Genomic DNA, 21,860 nt, shown 5'->3' on the forward strand with positions numbered 1-21,860 from the left:
TTCCAAACTGGGGCAAAACATTATTGAAGAAAAGACTGCAACAGATTTATAAAAGAAGAAAATCCCACTGGTTTAACTGGCAATGTCTTTCCGTGTTACATTTAGTGCCTTTGTGCCATGTTTGCAGCACGGAGACTTTGATAAATAAACCCCTTTATTTTTCAACAACAGGACTACAGCAGGGAAACTGTAATAGATAATCTACCATGTTAACGCTACAAAATACTTCACTGATTCACTGCCAGAAAGGTGTGCAATGTTGCAACCTGTTTTTTTCCATGGCTATTTCCCTAGAGATCCAGTGCAAATGTGTGTGTGTATATATATATATATCTGTTACAGGTCCGACAAAATATATTACAGCTTATTTCTTTTAACACATTGATTGCTGGAGAGGTAAAACATACAGGGCAAGACTTTAAACAAAGTACATGCATCTATCTACAATCATAAGTCTTTTATTCACTTCCCAGGACCTCACTGAGGTCTGTAAACCCTTCCTGGTTAACAATGCTGCTCATTTTCCTCTTAAGAAAACACAAAGATGCTGTTAATTGGTCCATGGACTCAGCTTCCCATTAACTTTACAACTAGCCGCAAATAATCATTGCATTGTTCTCTCCTAGCAATTTCCCTTCAAGTGGTTCACACATATTCTAATTAGTAAATATAGCAAATATTAAATGTACATTAGGCTCATGACATTTAAGTTCTCACACTTTAAATAAAATGGTTATCATATGATAAATACGTTTTGGTTACCGTGGTTAACTTTTTTACCCACCATAACTTATTTCATGTATGGCTGGATCCTATCCCAGCTTCATATTGCAAAGCCAGTATAACCATCCTGATGAGACCCAAACGGTCAAAAGGCTCTATGTTAGAATGGATTAGAAGCAAAAGATGACACGTGAGCTCATTTGCATTTCCCAGGCTCCATGGCTGCAGTGGAAGCACTGTATGCTAAGAGACAATGGGGAACGAGATTTGTATTTACTGTACTGTATCCAAAAGGTTGAAAGAGCTGTCTGTGGGTAGGTTAACTGGCTGTGCTGAAAACCTGAGTAATACGGCAGGCATAAGGTTATAGGGCTCCATGTTAAAATAGATTATGTTAAATGAGCTCATTTGCATGTCATTTCCCAGAATCCCTGGCAATAGTGGAAGTACTGTATGCTAAGACAGCGGTGCACAAAGTGGGGGGCGCGACCCCCAGGGCGGGCGGGAGATTTTGCTGGGGGGGGCGCAGGCAGTTGCAGAGGTCCCGCGCTCTTCCCCCAGGCATTTAAATTAAATGCCGGGGGGATCGTGTGAGGCCCCTGTAACTGTTTACTTACCGGGATTCAGCCGCTTTGTGACGCGTCACCATGGCAACGCGGCGTAAAATGATGCCGCGGCGCCATGTGACGTGACACAGGTCAAATGACGTCATGGGTCACGTGACGCGTTATGTCACATGACCCCGCAGCGTCATCTGACGCAAGTGAAGGTAGGCGGGGGCACGAGAGCTGGGGGGAGAGAGACAGGGGGGCGCAGCACTAAAAGTTTGCGCTCCCATGTGCCAAGACATAATGGGGAAAAGCAGGGTTGCTCACAAGGGATACATACATACATATATACATACATACATACATACATGCATGTATATATGTATAGATATAGATATAGATCTATAGATATATATATATATATATGTAGAGGTATCTGTACCGTGTTAGCAGAGCTTAATAATAAAAAATAAATAGACAATACCGTTCTGTGGCTAACTAAATACTTTTATTTGTGCGAGCTTTCGAGATACACTGATCTCTTCTTCCGGCGGTGATCATTGTAACATTGCCGGAAGAAGAGATCAGTGTATCTCGAAAGGTCGCACAGATAAAAGCATTTCGTTAGCCACAGAAAGGTATCGTCTATTCATTTTTGATTTTATATATATAAACATATACAGTAGGCACGCCTCAATAAAGCACAAAGGGAGAAAGAAGTACACTGGTCATACAAATAAACATAGAAATACTTCACCCAAAGTCCAATGTGATGAGGAACACTCAGCACTCCAGTATTAGTACAGCCCTGATAAAGGTCCGAAATGTTGGGGTTTTTCTGTATCTACAATACAACTATTTGCTTTTGAACACCAATACTGTAGTACTGAGTCGTTCTTCATCACATTGCTCTTTGGGTTAAATTATACTGTACCAAAGTTCCCTTTAAACCAAAAATAAGTGCAATAGAACTGTGGTCAATTATGGTCACAAAGAATATGCGTTTAATTTTTTTTTTTAAAAATCAATTTTTGTGTGTGTAATATTTAAAATAAACAGAAACAACTTGAAATTAATATGTAAAAAATAAAATGCATTATTATTCATTTTTTTTCAATATTAACATAAATTAAAAGATACATACTGTAGGTATTACATTTACTTACAGGACACATAGTAAATCCTTCTTTTGTACAAACTGAATTAGATCTGACAAATATGCCTTCTTTACTGGAGTTGTAGGGCTACACTGGGCAGGAGTATAAACGTGCTGAATACAAATGTAGGGGATACACTGTGTCAATGTTTTACATTATAAAAGAACAAAAATGGCTGTTAATGTTAACATCAAATGTACAAACATACTTTTTTTTTTACACTGAATTAACTGACATTTTAGTTGGTTGATGTAGGTAGCCTTTGCTTGAAAATAAAATCCCAGGCCTTTCTTTGTGATTGAACCAGTCCTATTTTCTCATTGGAACGTACATGGGGTGAGGGAAATTTCAAGTAATATATAAGTACAGTCACTAATTTTATGTTACAATCTGGTTGATGTCCTCACTATACAGAAAATCAATACTATCACCTAACAACTGATATTTAGATCATTCTGAACTGCCCTGTGTACCAGGACATTATTTATGCCATAGTAAGGGTGACAGTAAACATTGTAATGAAAAAATATGGAGTGTTACATTAATACTACAGGTCCCGTAAACACTTGTATTTTAAAAGGATGTGAGTTTTCGTATTAAATAGAAATGCTCTATAAATTCTTCATTGTTTCACACACAGAAGAGATTTCAGTGATATCAAAACTCACATGAAACATCTGTTGAACAATTGTCCTAGTCCATAAAACAATGCTCAACTTTAAAAGGAGAATTCAGTTGTAAATTGGAGTCTTTACTGCAAGACCCCAACGTACAGCAAAGTATGTGAACTTCTGGGCAATTATTACTGGAAAATATCCAGTAATTGTAGAGCACTCCAAGGGGAAACGCATATTAACTGTGTTTCATCATTTCACGAACTAGTAAATTGGGAGAAAAATAAATAAATATATATATATATATATATATATATATGTGTGTATATGTGTGTATATGTGTGTATATGTGTGTATATGTGTGTATATGTGTGTATATGTGTGTATATGTGTGTATATGTGTGTATATGTGTGTGTGTGTGTATTATGTATATATTTAATATATATATATATATATATATATATATCACATGCACTTCTCTTTTGTTGTTTTATATATATATATATATATATATATATATATATATATATATATATATATATTTATATATATAATACTGTACACACATTGAATATACTGTAGACATCTATATATCTAGCTATACCCATATAACACTTATTTCCTTTCTTCACTTACAATTCTTATTGTCACATTTACACTATGCATAGACTTTGCCACCTAGTTCCCAGAGAGGGGCCGTCACTTCCATGCCTTCCATGGCAAGACAGAACACCTGGGAACATCACTTATCACATGGGAGCCTGCCCCCCTCTGACCCTGCTCTGTGCTATACAGTGTAAGGTCCGCGGACACGGTGCCGCTGCCTCTGTATCACGTGATGTGTGCTGCTCACCGCTTCTCTTGGCTCCGTTGGTCTCGATGGACTTGGCCGGTGGTCGGTTATTCCCCTGACTGAGGGTCTCGGTGCTGCTGGAGCAACCCATCCCTCCCTGCAGCTACTTCCAGACCGGTCAGAGGAAACAGCGCAATGAATAAAAATCAGAGGTATTTCCAATAGTGATCAACGAAGAAAAAAAAAAACAACTGCTATCAAAAAAGATTAGAGGGTGCACTGCCAGGGCAATGGTACTATTAATAATAATAAGAAGAAGAAGATCAAGTGCAAACTAATAGGAACAAGGGACTGACGATTAGTTTCAAGATGAATAATTACAGGAGCTCTGCAGTGAGCGTTGTAAGCCGATTTTTCTTCTTGCACGAAACTTTTGTGCCGTTCCGGGTGCAGGTGATGAATGTTTACTTGCAGCGACCGGTTGCCATATGAACAGCAGCATAGGCAGCACCTCCAGCTGCTGCAGCTCATGCGAACTGCACAGCCCCCCCAGCAGAGCTGCGCGCGCGAGAGAATGCTCCCGGGGAGGATGGGCGCATGCGCAGTACTCACAGGGCTGCTCTGATATCATAGTACCAGTAGCACTGCAGCCTCCGGGGCAACTAGAGGCTCAACAATGTATGTGTACCCTTAGAAAAATAAATACACTTGCCATAAAGTTTTATTGGGTTCCTTTGATCAAATCCTCTTCATTTTGTACCTCATTTCTAATCAGGCTCTATATCAAACCTAATGGATAAATCCACAACCCTTTATCCCCCTTTTTCTCCATTTCTGTTTGTATGATTTTTCACCCATTACTAGATCATAATACTTCAAAAAAATACAAAATCTTTGCATTTAACAGATTTGCGGTGTTTTAACCGTTCCACTTCCAAGGTGCAAAGCAATGGCAATAAAAATGATTAATACATTTCAGCCTCTGCTCCATCTCAAACGCCACTTCCCACTCATGTCATCCTGGTGCTTAAGTTTGGCTTTCCTGAGCTGGAGTAGGTATGAAACACTGCGTGCGTCCACATTTCATCGCTAACAGTAAAAAGAAAAAAAAGGTGCACTGTTTGTATGAAGGCCGGTCTGTAATTCCCTACATATGATGAGTAATTTGCCGTTTGACATAATCTTTGATGCATTTCCTCATGTTGATCACCTGATCTATACAATTTCAATGTAAACCGTATTCTGTGTATTTATAACTAGTATCAGCAAGAAAAATAATTAAATATATATATATATATATATATAGTGCAGAATAAATGAATTCTTCAGTATTAGGTGATACCTTTTTTATTGGACTAACAATTTATGTCATAGGACTATATATATAAACAGATAGAGCACAGCTGGCACTCCAAGCAAAAGAGCGAAATCATCAGGTGCATGTTCCATAAGACAAGTATATGCAACAGATTGCCTTCCCAGCAGGGAAAGCAAAGAAACAGCACTCAGTAGTATGTAGCAAAAAGATTGTATTCAAACAACATGACAGCACATGTGTAAACCAACGAAAAATAATAATAATAAAAAAAAAATATATATATACACACACACACACACACACACACACAATAAATGATCAATACATTTTGTTTACCTATATAATTAAACATTGGTGATACATGAAAAAAAAATTTGGGTTGATAAACAGCACTAGTGCACTAACACTATTTGGAGTTTCTTAGGGTTTATAGGACAGGAATTCCTCCCGATGGGGAAGATAATGGCGGTGCACTGCGTGCCAACGAGTGCTTCATGCGTTCCGGATGCAGGATTGCACGAAACGCATCAGAGTTCCTCTCAAGACTACTTGTTTTAGTTTTATGTTGCTCCATGTTCATTAAATGATTCTTTTGAGATAGTGATCCAGCATCCGTTTCCTTTTCCTGCATCCGAAACGCATGAAGCACTCGTTGGCACGCAGTGCACCGCCATTATCTTCCCCCTCTGGAGGAATTCTTGTTCTGATCTACTGAGAGCACGCTGTACAGTAGAGGCAACGTTTATTCTAACATTTGCCGTAAACTAGCCGGGTTACATTCTGGGTATGTGCTGGGTATGTGCTGGGTATGTTCTGGGCAAGTTTGAGGCACGTTTAAGGCATTTCTGCATTGACTAACGACCCATAGGATTAACACAGCAGGGATCCCTGGCATTCCAATTCAGTTTGAATGGGACTGCCAGGGACCCCCGCTGTTAATCTGATAGGCCATTAATCAATGCAGAAATGCTGGGGCTAGTTTAAGGAAAGTTTAAGGCATGTATTCAGAATGTACCTGGTTGTTTCCTGGGTTTTTGGGGGAATTGCCACTGGTTTTTGTTCGAATAAGAGTTGCCTCTACTGTATGCACCAGGAGCTGTATTCAACGAAGGTCGTGAGTATCTCATATATCGAACACTTTGTTCATATTTATGGTCTAGCTCAAAGGGTTTTTGTATTGCCTTATTGTTTCAGGGGTCAGGTTCCCTTCTGTCACGGGTTTCCTTGACATCCCATACAGTTTCAAATTTCTTTACATACCCTCATGTTTGGGCACAAATGACCTTTATTCAGTAGTACTCACACTTATTTACTTGGATACACCAACAACAGTGCATTCATGTAGGATATATTTCATTACCTTCCTAGAGCACTGGTTTAGGAGACGGTTCTCCGCTTTTGTTCGTAGGGTTTATAGCAACCTTTTTATTGGCGCACAGAAACATTTTTTTAGTACACCATGTGATAGGGAAGTTGTGTTACATTGTATGAGCCCACACAGTTAACCCCTTAAGGGTTTAGTAATCCAAAAGAGGTTTACACATTGTTATGTAGCCAGTTCCCCTCTGGCTCCCCGGTCTTCCGTTTCCCCCTCCCTTACCTTCGCCATGGTGGGGGTAGTTGCAGGTGGCGACGTGCTGGCCGGCGGCTCCCTCTGCAGGGGGCCGCCATTTTAGATGTGCTCGCGCATGCGCTGAGGCTCGCGCATGCGCAGAAGCGACGCAGCGGCCATTACTAAGAGTGAAAAGTGGCAGACCTGGTGCTCCATACTGCAGGAACGGCCCATAGTTGCGCATGCGCAGTTAGCGATAGTGGTAGCCATTACAATGTCGCGCATGCGCAGTATACATAGCGCACACGGCCCCAATGCTAAAGAGGCCCGAGGGGAACTACAACTCCCAGGGGCTGGAGCACATGTGATGCCACAGCAGCCAATAGGGCTTACAGCTTCCCCTGAAGGGAAAGATACATTGTTGTGCGCTGAGTCAGTGAGTCAGTAGAAGCTGGGACACAGAGAGGGGAGAATGTATGTGTGCAGGGAGGCAAGTAGCCCCTGTACTAGGCCAGAAATCTCCCCTTAGGCCCCAGCTAGGCCCTACTTACCCTCAGCTTGTGGTTGCTACAGGGACTGCTCCTTCGGTAGGGACACGGTCCTGTAGAACTAGCCAGTGAGGATCACAGCCAGGAAGCGTTACATCCCAGCCCTTGGTGAAGGTGAATCATCCTCTGCAGTGTCAGAGGCAGAGACATTTCAAGGTGGATCACTCCAAGCGGGAGCCACCCCACGCAGAGGCGGATCGCAACGTGGGATCATCTTTCTGGAGCAAGGGATCTCAAGTCCAACGCATCTGCGCGTCCGGGTGTGGACATACCCGCCAGGTACCTGCATCATACACCAAGTGCACCAACCTCATCTCAACTTAGTGGGCAGCGCTGTCTCACATTTGGGTGGGAGGGGGACTCTTGGGTCACTTGGGACTCTGGAAGATATGGTGTAGGGTTACGGCCTATGAGGCCCAGTGTTACAGGGGTGACACTATTGTGATGTATTGATGTTATGGTTATGTGTCCTGAGTCATCATCTGCATATAGTAAACTGTTATATATATATATATATATATATATATATATATATATATATATATATATATATATATATATATATATATATACATACACTGGTGTATGTGGTTACTCTATGTGGGGCCTGTGTCAGGGGTCACTCCACACGCTAGAATCCTACACAAGTGGAAGCGCTGTAATTGAGAAGATCATTCCAGGATACACCCCAGGTTCCCATCAGCGGAGGCTCAGGCCTCCTGTGAGCCTGACAGGTAAAGCACCACACGCCTGGTAATACATCTAGATTTCCCTCACATGCATTCTATATGCGATTGGGGGGGGGGGGGGAACCTGTGTTACAGTTACATTAAATGAACAGACATTTCATGGACAGTTAGAGATAATATATGTTATGGGTGCATGTAATAGTTACAGACAAGATTAAAATGCGAATTAGCTGAAGCCTAGTGGCGACTTTCAGAGTCTCTAGTAGGTTGTTCCAGACATGAGGTGCACGATAAGGCCGCGGCCTGGGTGCAACCGAGCGCCGTGACGTCAGGCGCTCAGGTTGCATGGGCGATTCCTGACCAACTAGTTGCACGCGTGGGGTGGCATGTCAGGGGCGCAGCTATGACGTCACAGAGCTGGTTTGCCCTCATTGGGCGAACCACTCGCTTGACGCGCAAGCAAAATCAAATTGATTTGTCTCGCCAAGCAACTGAGCACCGTGCGCTGTTGTGCCATCCGGTGGCCTGCTCCAGACACAAACCCCAGGTACAAAATCTTTACTCCTTAAGCCAGGCACCAAAAATATTTTTCCTATCCGCGCCTAGGGCCGTTCGCACATGCGCAGAGACGTCCAGCCCCGTAGACACATGTGCAGAAGCAGCCTGCACCTTACGCGCCAGCACAGAGCCGGCCAACGCTGTCTGCACATGCGCAGAGGTGGCCACCTCCACCGGCGCATGCCCAGAGGTGCCCAGTTCCGCTAGCGCATACGCAGAGGAATTCCCAGTGAAGCCAGCCAATCAGGTAGTTTATGCTTCCCTCCCTTTAAGATGACGTCACTTCAGCAAAAACAAAAAAATGGCAGCCATCACATGGTACACCAAGCAATCGGATTGGTGGGTATACCATGTGATGCCTTTCCTTTTTTGTAGTGCTGTGGCGTCATCAAAAAGGGAGAGAAGCATGCTACCTGATTGGCTATCTTACCTCCCTTTTTGATGGTGTCACAAGGAAAGGCATCACATGGTATATCTACCAATCCGATTGCTTGGTGTACCATGTGATGGCTGCCATTTTGTTTTTTCCTGAAGTGATGTCATCTTAAAGGGAGGGAAGTATATACTACCTGATTGACTGGCTTCCCTCCCTTTTTCATGACGTCACATTCTAAAATAAAGGACCCTGTCACATGGTACACCAACCAATCGGATTGGTGATGTACCATTTGACACAAAATGTGACGTCACAGGCATTATATAAGGCCTGGCCTGTCTCAATTGACGGCAAGAAGACGTCGGGGCAACATCTCCGGGGCCCATTTGGATTACACAGCAGAGAAGACAGGAGAAAAGAAGGAAAGATCTTGCCGGAGATGTCTCTTCAATCAACATATTATTGTGGACTTCTGCGCATTGGCTGATGAGGAGCATTGCGTCGTGGGTCAAGAGATGGTGCCTGAGTAGGACGGGGTGAAGACAGCAAAGGTAAGAAACACATTGATTGGCTTTTATTTAATTGCGTATTTTTTTAGGCTACCATTGACTGCCAATGTGTTTATCTATGCCCCTTTCCGGGTATAGATAAGCACAGTGACAAGCAATGCATTTTTAGGCAAATGTTTCTTTTTATTTTATTGTAATGTATTGTATTTTTTGTTATTTGTTTTTTGTTAGGTTGCCCTTTCATTGTGGCAATCCATGCCCAAATTGGGGGCATGGTTTACCACTGTGATAATCAATGGGTAGAAGGGGTCAGGGTATGGGTAGTTGTGCCGGGGATGGTGGTTAGGCCTCCGGGACAGAGCCGCCAACAGAAATCATGGAGCTCAGGACAAATGAAAGGAGCAGCCCCCTCCCCCCAAACCCATAGCGCCCTACCACGAAAATTTTTTTGTTAACGAGCAACTTTTATTTAACTGTTTTCTTATTGTAATACAGAAAAAAACATTACAATGCAATCTGTTTATTTTTATATTTTCAACAAAAGACAGTTGACTGCTTGCCTGGGTGGGTGGGTGGGTGACTGACTGACTGCCTGGGTTGACTGACTGCCTGGGTGGGTGACTGAGTGGGTGGGTGAATGCTTGGGTGAGTGACTGGGTGGGTGAGTGGGTGGATGACTGAGTGACTGGGTGGGTGGGTGAGTTGGGTGGGTGGGTGACTGCTTGGGTGAATGAGTGAGTGGGTGAGTGAGTGGGTGGGTGAGTGGGTGGGTGACTGAGTGACTGGGTGGGTGGGTGACTGAGTGACTGCCATGGTGGGTGAGTTGGGTGGGTGATTGCCTGGGTGACTGCCTGGGTGAGTGAGTGAGTGGGTGAGTGACTGGGTGGGTGAGTGGGTGACTGACCTTGACGGGGTGGGTGCTGCTTCCTGCTTCCTTGCCCGCCAGACGCTTCCCTCCCTTCACCCATTGCCTGAAACATTTCACTTAATAATTTGATGGTGACATATAATATTGATAGAAATAACAAGGCACAAATACCGTAGATAAATACTAACTGTATAGATAGGAACATAAAGATCTGTATAGATCGAAACATCGATCCAGCTTGAAAAAAGACCTTTATTCTTCCCCAAAGATCATTGGAGTGCCTGAATTCTCCTTCCTTTAATATAAGTTTTCCAACCAGGTTTTCTAGGAACGTTTGGGTTCCCACTGGTACCCCTAAAGCAGGGGTGGGGAACCTTTTTTCTGCCAAGGGCCATTTGGATATTTATAACATCATTCGCGGGCCATACAATATTATCAACTTAAAAATTAGCCTCCTATATTTGGTCAAACATTTAATTAACTAACCCCTAATGTGATGGCTGGAACTGCTTCTCTTTGGTGAGGCGTGTGATGTTAGCTGGTATTGATGATGTTGCTACTCGCAACTGGTTTTCCAGGTTTGGGTGGGTGACTGACTGACTGACTGACTGACACTTGGGTGACTCACTGACTGACACTTGGGTGGGTGACTCACTTACACTTGGGTGGGTGACTCACTGACACTTGGGTGGGTGACTCACTGACACTTGGGTGGGTGACTCACTGACACTTGGGTGGGTGACTACTGACTGACACTTGGGTGACTGACTGACTCACTGACACTTGGGTGGGTGACTCACTTACACTTGGGTGGGTGACTCACTGACACTTGGGTGGGTGACTCACTGACACTTGGGTGGGTGACTCACTGACACTTGGGTGGGTGACTCACTGACACTTGGGTGGGTGACTCACTGACACTTGGGAGGGTGTCTGCAAAAGTTAATCATACAACATGTATTGAAGTCAAGGAGACCAATGATACTGGGATTAGGCGTCATGCCTGGTGGTGTCCCAGGGCCCTCCTGCCCTTCCCCTGTCAGGGCCCTGCATAGCTCCCTCTCATCTTACACTGCGGCACTGCGGAGCAGGTGCCCTCCTCCGCAGCTGCTGCCCGGTGTGGGGAGGAAGAAGAAGAGAGACGGTAGTGAGGTGTCTCTCCCTCCGCAGACTCGTTCTATCCCCCACTCCTCTTATACCCCCTTCCCCCTCCCATCCCCCAAGCCCCACTCCTCTTATACCCCCTTCCCCCCCCATCCCCCAAGCCCCACTCCTCTTATACCCCCACCCCCCCATCTCCCAAGCCCCACTCCTCTTATACCCCCTTCCCCCCCCCCACCCCCCAAGCCCCACTCTTATACCCTCTCCCCCCCCCCCCGGAGCGCTGCTTACCCGCACCGCCCTGGTGATACTCAGCTTCTTTATCACCCTAGGCGGCTGCTGCTCTGGACTTGGACGTGCGCCAGAAGGGGGAGGGGGAAATCGGAGCAGGGGGGGGGGGAATTGGATCGGAGCAGGGGGTGGGGGGGGGCAATCGGAGGCATGGAGCAGACTTACCACTTGCTTAGGGAGACCAGATTTTCAAAATGAAAAACCGGGACACATTAAAAAATTATTTATAAAACAAATTACATCACGTGACGCACCCCGTTGCCATGACAACGAGACACTGACGTCAGGCAGTGCCATGTTGCCATGACAATGTGGCATCACGTGATGCCTCGGCGCCATAATACGTCCCGTTGTCATGTCAACTTGATGCCGCATGACGTCATGGAGCGTCTCGTTGTTATGGCAATGGGCATTACGTGACGTCGCGCAGCCATGTTGATGGAATTTGGAGGGGAGGATGCAGCCACAGACAGTGACACAGACACACACAGTGACAGTGAGACTCACACAGTGACAGTGACACACACACACACAGAGAGTGAGACACACACACACAGAGAGTGAGACACACTCAGTGACAGTGAGACACACAGTGACAGTGACACACAGATACAGAGAGACAGTGAGACACACAGAGACAGTGAGACACACACACAGTGACACACACACAGTGACATTGACACACACACAGACAGTGACACACAGTGACAGTGTCAGACACACACACACACACACACACACACACACACACACACACACACACACACACACACACACACAGTGACAGTGCCAGACACACACAGTGACAGTGTCAGACACACACAGTGACAGTGACAGACACACAGTGCCAGTGCCAGACACACACAGTGACAGTGAGACACACAGTGACAGTGACACACAGATACAGAGAGACAGTGAGACACACAGAGACAGTGAGACACACACACAGTGACACACACACAGTGACATTGACACACACACAGACAGTGACACACAGTGACAGTGTCAGACACACACACACACACACACACACACACACACACACAGTGACAGTGACAGACACACAAAGTGACAGTGCCAGACACACACAGTAACAGTGTCAGACACACACAGTGACAGTGCCAGACACACACACAGTGACATTGACACACATACACACAGTGACACACACAGTGACACAGTGACAGAGACAGACACACACAATAAGCCCACCTCTGCAAACACACACAAAAATAAGGCCTCTCCCCCCCTGGGGTGGGTAAGGTGCCTGGGAGGGGGTATAAGGGGGCATGTGGGTTACCTGGGGCCCGGGAATGGGCAGCTGGAGCAGCATGGCCATTGCAGATGAGGCTGGCAGGCCCGCGGAGCCTAAAGGGAGGGACAGAGGGGCGGAACCTAAGGAGCCCGGCATTACTGGAGGAGAGAAGGGAGGGGGGCAGTGCTGAGGGAAGGGGAGGCCCGGCTTGCACCATACACTTGCTCCATGTAGGAAGAGGCGGGCCAAAAAAAAAAATCTTGGCAGAGTGACAGCACAGGCAGCCAATCAGGAGAGGGGGAGGTTTTTTTTTTTTTTTTTATAACCTTTCTTGCAGGCTTACTTCCCGGGGGCCGGACCAGGGCCAGACGTTCCCCACCCCTGCTCTAAAGGGTTCCCTGCAATTTTCTGGTCATTTGAAAATTGTACCAAATATAGACGAATTTACAGTGCATCTGATCTCAGACGCGCTATTAGAGAGGGTTGGGATTCCTTACAATGCATCTGATCTCAGACGCGCTATAGAGAGGGTTGGGGTTCCTTACAATGCATCTGATCTCAGACGCACTATTAGAGAGGGTTGGGGTTCCTTACAATGCATCTGATCTCAGACACACTATTAGAGAGGGTTGGGGTTCCTTACAATGCATCTGATCTCAGACGCGCTATTAGAGAGGGTTGGGGTTCCTTACAATGCATCTGATCTCAGACGCGCTATTAGAGAGGGTTGGGCTTCCTTACAATGCATCTGATCTCAGACGCGCTATTAGAGAGGGTTAGGGTTCCTTACAATGCATCTGATCTCAGACGCACTATTAGAGAGGGTTAGGGTTCCTTACAATGCATCTGATCTCAGACACACTATTAGAGAGGGTTGGGGTTCCTTACAATGCATCTGATCTCAGACGCGCTATTAGAGAGGGTTGGGGTTCCTTACAATGCATCTGATCACAGACGCACTATTAGAGAGGGTTGGGGTTCCTTACAATGCATCTGATCTCAGACGCGCTATTAGAGAGGGTTGGGGTTCCTTACAATGCATCTGATCTCAGACGCGCTAATAGAGAGGGTTGGGGTTTCTAATACTGTCTCTGATCTCCTTAACCAAAAAAAAAGGTTGAAACCCACTGCGATAGACGGAAACACTGCAATGTAATTTGAAACCTTGTTTTTCAGGTTAAGTCCCTGACAACATTTTCTCCAAACATATGTTTTGCATTTAGAACACCTTACCCAGTGAGATTATACGAACCAAACACATGAATGCTGTTTCAGCAAATCTACACTTTTATAGAGGTTCCAGATTCCTATCCTAATATGCGGCTTTGAACAATTAGATATATTTGTTTGCCTGCCAAAAAGAGGATAAGATTGTGCATGACCCGATGAAAATTGGATGAGCTTGTTAGCATTTGATGTCATCATGTTCATTATCAGCAAACACAGCCTGTCACTTTTAATTTCATTTGCAAATGCAAGATGTGAGCGTGATTAAGGCAGGTGGCCTCCGCATGACATTCTAGTGCATCTGTCAAAGTGGTTTCATAAAAGGGAATAAGCTAGATGAAGCATAATGTGCAAACCACACCTTAGATTTGTGAAATTTACGTTGATAGGTTTTACTAATACTTTTAGTGACAAACGAAATGTACAAACAAGATATATCATTCCAATGAATGAGGGTGACACATTTGAAACCTAAAATATGGGGGTATTGATAAGGGTTATTTAACTTCTTTATTATTGACCCTTCTGACAGCCAAGAGGTTAAATATGCAGGCCAGTTTTATTCTTTTGGTTATATGGAAATCTTGCCTGGAAGTCTCATTTTTCTACAGCATCTATTATATTTTTTACCTTGCTGGTCGCTTCACCAAGTTAATGTACAATGAAGTTCAGGTACTGATGATTTTTAGTCACTCAGAACTAATAATGTACATAGCGTAGATCCTCAAATCGTCGCAATTTTTTTAATGTTCTGTTATCTCAATTGAACGTATCCATATCCGTAACAAAGGTGCTAAGCGCAACAATGTCCTGGCATTTTCCTTAACAATAACAGATCCTTACATTTTAAGGGACCTTAGGCTTACTCACATGCAAATCATATGGTAATGACCAGTTTACCTAACTATAGGGTGACAATATTTAACCAGGGAAAAAACGCTGACTGTGCATGTGTGAAAGGCGAGCGTCAACTTATTGTTTTGCTTTAGCTGTCATCTCACATCAAGGATTATCAGACTATGTTCGAAGGATTTGCCTACAGGTGCATGAAAAAACAGTTACAGCCTGCAGTTCTCCTGCTTTAACACAAACAACATTTCTTCTATCTTCGTGCTAGAATGCTAAATTGTGTGGTAATTGCCATCCCCCAAATTAGATCTGGACTCTGCACAACAACTTTTCAACTGTGAGAAATTAACTTTCCAAAAGCTGTGATTATTTGTACTCTTTCTATCCTCCAGTACCTGGGAAGTCTCTACTCCTGCATCTCACTATGCCCTCCCTACTGCTTTTTTTGTTTTACTGCTTCCTCACTCCTTTGTGAACCTCTCTGTTCTCTCCAACTTCCCCACTCCCCACTACGCCATTATTTATACACCTCTCTCCCAACAACTTCTTTACCCCTCAATTAAAAAACACCGACACAAATCCTCTATTCACACCCTCTATCTACCCCTTCCTGCTGCTGGGGATCTCTCTTAGGCCTGAACCCAGACATACACACCTGATCTCACCCATGCCTCCCTGCCATCTCTTCCCCTGTAAATAATGACTAACGTTAAAACTTGCCCCACAAATCAAGCATCCCAATAGCCTGCCCTCATGGTTACTGTCCCACACTCAGTCACTCCTACCAAACAATTGTGACCAAGCTCTGCCATCTTATGCACTTATTTCCTCACCTGCTGTCTCTGTAAGTTCACCATCATACCTCTTAGATTGTAAGCTCTTTGGGGCAGGGATTTCCTTTCCTATTGTCTGATTTTGCTGCACTTATTTTATTATTATAATTCCCTGTACTGTTTTCTTTGTAAAGCGCTGAGTACACTTTTGGCGCTATATAAATAAAGACATACAATACAATACAACTTGCAAAACGAACAGCACGCATTTATAAACTGTTGATAACTCGAGTAAATGTGACACATATAAAGAGCATTTACTATTGGCATCACCACATTATTTTATTCATTTTCTGACACTGCATGATTTATTACACAGGAAACATTATATAAAAAAAGGGTATTTCAATTTTTTCCTTTATACATAAGCATTATTGTTAAGTATGAAAACTAAGAATTTCTACACTGAGCAACACTGCAGTAACAACGTTATATTGAGAGAACTAAACATGATTTTCATCATTAATCAGCCACTTACACTATTTCTTATGATTTATATTACAACTAATCAGCAACTAATATCTTGTAATATTTATTTGCAACAGTGTCCGCTTTAGGCGTGGATTAGGATTTTGACTTTCTACTTCTAAGAAGACAGAGAGAATAGCACGAAGATCAAAATAGAAATTCCATCAATAACTAGCGAGGGCAAATGTAAATTTGAGGGCTGCAGATTCCAGCATGACTGGTCCTTTTGTGGTTTCGCTCACTCGGCATCCAGGTGCTACCAGAGGAGCGGGCACAGGGTTTTGAAAGCAGTGCAGCAGGTTAGTCAGAAGGGCGGTTTCTCCGGTGAGTGCAGAAAAGATGGCCCAGTGGCTGGAAAAGTACTCTAGCAGGGAGACGCTACAGGACGGGTTTTGGGAGGGGTTGCAGATCCCATTTGAGGTACAGGCGGAATTGCAGGGGTGGGGGGGGGGGGGGGGGTGGGGAGGGTGTAACCTGTGGTTGGTTAGGGAACAGAGGGTGGTAGCCAGGGAGAAAGTGCTGAAGGAAGTAGAGTTGGGGAGGACGACGAGCCCATTTTCTGTTCCCCCTCTGCTTGGCTTGAGATTTTCCCCATTAGGGGTTGTTCCCAAGAAAGAGACAGGGCTTCTAGACTGATTCAGCACTTGACGTGAACGACTAAATAGGCAGGCAGCTCTGCTTGGTTAATTACGCACAATTTGATCAGGTGGCAGCATTGGTAGGCAGGATGGGGCAAGGTGCATTGCTGGCAAAGGCGGAAATTAAATCCGCCTTTAGGTTGTTACCCGTGCATCCACAGTGCGTCCACCTGTTATGCTGCGTGTTGGACAGGCAGTACTTTGTTGACCTATGCCTGCCTATGGGTTGTGCATTGTCTTGTTATTATTTCAACACATTTGGCACTTTTCTCGAGTGGTTGGTGCACAAGAGGGTGCAGGTGGCAGGAGTCATGCATCATTTGGATGTCTTCCTATTTGTGTGACCGGGTGTCTCAAATTTGTGAACCAGATAGCTGATTACATTTTCGGTGATGGCACTCGAATTTGGGGTCTCGCTAGCAGAGAAAACCGTGGGTCCAATGATGGTCCTCAGCTTCCTGGGGATCGAGATTGATTCGGTCCGCATGCAGTACAGGCTTCTGGGGAAAAAGTTGGTTGCGCTGCTGAATTCTCTGGTGGAATTCAGGTCGCTAAAGAAGAAGTTGCAGAGGCATTTTCAGTTGCTCATGGGCCACTTGGTCTTTGTTGCAAGGATTATACCGGTAGGGCGGGTGTTTTAAAAATGGCTGGTAGCGTCAACGGCAGGGGTGAGAGGCCCAAAGCACTTTATTCGAGTCACCACTGAAAGCCGCAAAGATTTGGCGGTCTGGCTTGAATTTCTGAAAACATACCATGGGCGGACATTTTGGAGGGTGTGGCCATCGTCGAATGCAGAATTACAACTTTTCACCGATGTAGCGGGGTCAGTAGGCTTTAGGGCATATTACAACGGGGTGTGGTGTGCTGAACAGTGTCCTGTTCAATGAAACAGAAACTCAGTTGATCAAGAACCTGATGTTCTTGGCGTTATTTTCTCTGCTGGTGGCTGTGAGGTTGTGCGGTCATCTTTTCACCAACAGGAGGGTAACTTTTTGATCAGACAACATGGGGGTGGTGGAGGTGGTGAACAACTGTGGGTCGTGTGTCCCCGTGTTAGTTCTGCTTCGCAGTTTTGTACTGGCTTGCTTTAAGCTGAATATAGCTTTTAAAGCTCGTCATATCCCAGGTGTCGCTAATACCATTGCTGATGATTTGTTACAGCTTGCGGAATTCCAGTGGTTGGAACCGGAGGCAGAGCTGATCATCCCGCGATGCCCGGAAGAATTATGGGACTTCCATGTAGTGGAGGGATTCTGCCGGTTTGCACCGGTTCGGGTGAACCGGTTCCTAAAATGTTCTCTGTTCGCCGAACCGGAGCGACCAGCTCTACCTGCCCCCCTCAAGAACTCCGCTCTGTGTCCTGCTGCTGTGTGAGGACCCCATGGGAAGCCACTCTGCCTCTCTCACCTTCTCGGCAGCAGGGGGGTATGGAAGCCCAGAGTATGCTTTGCCCTGCTGCACAAGCGCTGTGGAGGGGAACCCTGGCATCACTCCATCAAGCGCTTGGAGAAGTGAAGGAGAACCTACCTGCTGTTGCTCTGTTCCTGAGACCAATCTTCAGTGTACCATGTGAGTGTGGCAGCGGCTTCATTAAACTGCCGGCAACCCCTTCCACCCCCTCTCCCCCCACCCCCCCATGCTCTGTCCTGTACTGCTGACAGAAATAAACTTTAACATTTGTATTTGCACTGGTTGCAGGTTGCACTTAGGGACATTTGTCTTGCACTGGTTCCCCCTGGTCTCTCTGCCCCCCTGCCTTGTCTCTCCCCCCCTCCATGGTCTCTCTCCCCCTCCATGGTCTCTCTCTCCCCGCTCCCTGGTCTCTCTCTATCCCCCCTGGTCTCTCTCTATCCCCCCCTGGTCTCTCTCTATCCCCCACTGGTCTCTCTCTATCCCAACAGAGGGAGGACACTCCCGTTCGGTTGCCATGGCTACCTTAGGCTACTTAATGTGCACGTTCACTACGTGCCAGTACCTTTGAGAAAGCGCGGAAACGCGCGAAACGTGCGAAATGTGCGTCAGGTTACCGGAACGGAGTGACGTCACCATGCCGGATGGACGCCACACACGAGTGTGATCGCTGCCGAGTTAGAATCAGAGACTTATCCTGTCTCTCGGTAACTACACCTCGGTAACCCGCCTCCACTTCCCCTGACAGCGGGACCCGGTGGAGCCACTACAGATATGCTTAGCAGAGCATCACAAGCTAAGTGAAATATCTCATTAATGTGTCCGGTTGGACTCTCCACGGACATTATAGGTCACATGGCCAAGTAGAGGCATTATACCCTCTCCATACTGCTGTACTTGCTACAGCTCTACTTCTTTGTTTGAACACCATTATAGTTGATTTACATCTGTATGTGGTAGTAAATTGTTATTTTTCAGTCCCCACAGCACAGGCTTTTTACTGACCTTCTTGCCTGGGAAGTATATACTTACCTTCATTTACATCATTAGTAAGGGATTTACTTTTGCAGCATTACTAATGCAAGGTTGAGTGTGTTAACTTCGTGTGTTTTACCATTGTGCTGTAGAGGCTATAACTAGATACGGTTTTTGAACCGTGCCTCAGGGCATTAATATAGCACATTTGGTGCCTGCCCTTTTACATACAGCCACACTAACACACAAGGCAACCTCACTTACTGTATCTGTAAATCTATGGGGCTTACACTTATCATCTAACCCGGGTATAACTTGTTTAACTTTTTTACACCACTATCTAGTGATATACGTGTGCATGTTAGTATAGTGAGCTATAATTACCTGCGGTTTAGCACACCATATGTATCTACTATCATGCATACAGCATCCCTCTGTTGTTTCAATATGCAGTATCAGTAACATCACTCACCACGAGACCTATTGAAGCTGTTCTATTCCAATTCATTATGTGTGATTTCTGTGCAACTTGTCACAATGTTGTGGAGGCGTTAACTGGATACGGTCCTTGAACCGTGCCTCAGGGCACTAGTATAGCACATTTTGTGCCTTGACAGGAACCTACACTATTACGTAAAGTACCATAACCACATCTAGTTACGTACGGGTATGTGTTTTTTATGTGCACCATTCGGTTGTTTTTGATTATGTGTATTTCACCGTTTCTGGGTTCACACTACATCATACTCCAGTGTGGGCCATTGATATTAGGTCCTTACCACTGGACCGGCTCATTTTAAGCTATTCACCCCTACAGACTCAGTATCAGCAGCCTGCATCCGCTGAGGTCTGCTGATTTTTTAGACATAAGGACATCCATTATTTGGATTAGCACCTTTTTCTGTAGGTAACTATGGGTGATTACCTTCGCCACTTGGCCCACTGCGTCTTGATGTAGTGCTATCTGTATTTATCTTCCGTCTATTTGTTTGCAGGAAGATTCTTTGGTTTGCCCATAGGGACTGGTCCTGGACTATGTTTACCTTGTCCCTCTTTACAACATCATTTTATATGTGATTAAAGGTTTTTTAATGTACTAATCATATCACTACCACTGACCTATCTGAGTGCATTCAAGGGGGAATCTCTTGTGTGTTTGTTCATAGTTATCCTTATCCCCTTTTGCACCAGCTTTTGGTCCTATTCATACGCTCATTATTATTATTTTTCTCTATACCTCTGCTGATGCGGGAGCACCTCTCAGTCCCCTTCCCCTCCCTTCTCTCCCATCCCTGGAATTTCTACTCTCTATCCCACCCTGGTCTTTCTCTATCCCTCCCTGGGCTCTCTTACCCGGTCTCTCTTCCCACCATCTCTCTTCCCCCGTCTCTCTCTCCCAATGTCTCTCTCTCTCCCCCCACCCTGTATCTCTTTCCCACCTCTCTCTCTCCCCCGTCTCTCTCTCTCTCCCCACCTGTCTCTCTCCTCCCTCCCAGTGAGAGAGAACCTGTTGCTAAAATGTTTGAATCCCACCACTGCTTCCATGGCTCCCGGGACGTGGGGCACCCATGCGACTGCTTGGTGCGAGTATCAGGAGTTGTTAGGGGAGCTGGGCAGGACATTTCAGAGGTGGGGGCCTTAGTAGCGTATGTACTTACCTTAAAACAAAAAGGCCTATCGAGCGGGTCGGAAGCTGTGAGTGTTTTCTTTTTCATGAGGCTGTTGGGGAGAGTAGATCCTACTAGGGCCTTAGCGGTTATGTGAATTGTAGCAAGACTAAAGAGGGGTGAAGCGGTGCAAGATAGCAGGAAGCCAGTTGCACCTCTAATACTGGAGGGGTTGGTTCAGGTCACTGGAAGGGTATGCTACTCGCAGTTCAAGGCCAAGCATTTTAATTTGGCATTTACATTGGACATTTTTGGGGCATGTTTGGGAGCTGGTCTGAGCGACCTGGATGGTGAGAAGGAGGGTTGCAAGTGGAGGCTGTAGAACAGGGGCCAGGGTCAGTAAAGTTGCTTATATGCGGATCAAAAACTGATCAGGGGATGTGTGAAAATAGGGTCTCGATTCTGGGCATACTGGGTAGCATGACGCCCTGTGGGGACTTTGGGAGTGTACTTGGGGGTCAGGCCCCCCAATCCCGGGTCCACTGCTGGTGCATGCCGGGGGGGAACCATTATCGTAGTTTCAGAATCCACCCAAGAGTCATCCTTTTTCATTAACTGCGGATTCCACTCATCCTGCTTTCCGATGTCCACATCTTCTTCTGAAGTGCCGGCTGCGGATAGCAGAATTCATCTCCTACAGGAGTCATGGAAAAGGATTCAGGAAAATCTTAAGACCGCAACAGCCAGACAGGAACTTCAGGCAGACAGTCACCGGTGCAAGATCCAGGAATTTAGTCCAGAAGATAAGGTGTGGTTGTCATCAAAAAACATATGCCTCAAGGTGCCCACGCTCAAACTGGCACCCAGGTTCCTTGGACCCTTTCCCAAAATAGAGAAGGTCAACCCAATGGCATATCACCTACGTCTTCCCTCGTCAATGAGGATCCCCTCT

General features: G+C 45.3%; 1 protein-coding gene and 1 long non-coding RNA gene across 3 annotated transcripts in view; one reads left to right on the forward strand and one right to left on the reverse strand.

Annotated features, from left to right (window-relative positions):
• Positions 1-4,469, reverse strand: part of ERICH5 (glutamate rich 5) — a 45,499-nt gene extending 41,030 nt beyond the window's left edge. The window contains exon 1 of one of the 2 annotated variants that reach the window (XM_075582664.1): positions 4,218-4,469. In XM_075582664.1, coding sequence (XP_075438779.1) covers positions 4,218-4,467 — 250 coding nt within the window. In that variant the 5' untranslated portion in view covers positions 4,468-4,469. Of the gene's footprint in view, positions 1-3,896 lie in introns of both variants that reach the window. The other variant, XM_075582665.1, reaches the window with a different exon arrangement.
• Positions 3,805-21,672, forward strand: LOC142480281 (uncharacterized). The gene is made up of 3 exons (XR_012794939.1): positions 3,805-4,048; positions 18,078-18,485; positions 21,574-21,672. It is a non-coding gene; the product is annotated as an uncharacterized LOC142480281 (long non-coding RNA).
• The last annotated feature ends 188 nt before the right edge of the window (positions 21,673-21,860 follow it).

The sequence above is a fragment of the Ascaphus truei genome, chromosome 2, assembly GCF_040206685.1.
Source record: "Ascaphus truei isolate aAscTru1 chromosome 2, aAscTru1.hap1, whole genome shotgun sequence".
NCBI classification, from domain to species: Eukaryota; Metazoa; Chordata; class Amphibia; order Anura; family Ascaphidae; genus Ascaphus; species Ascaphus truei.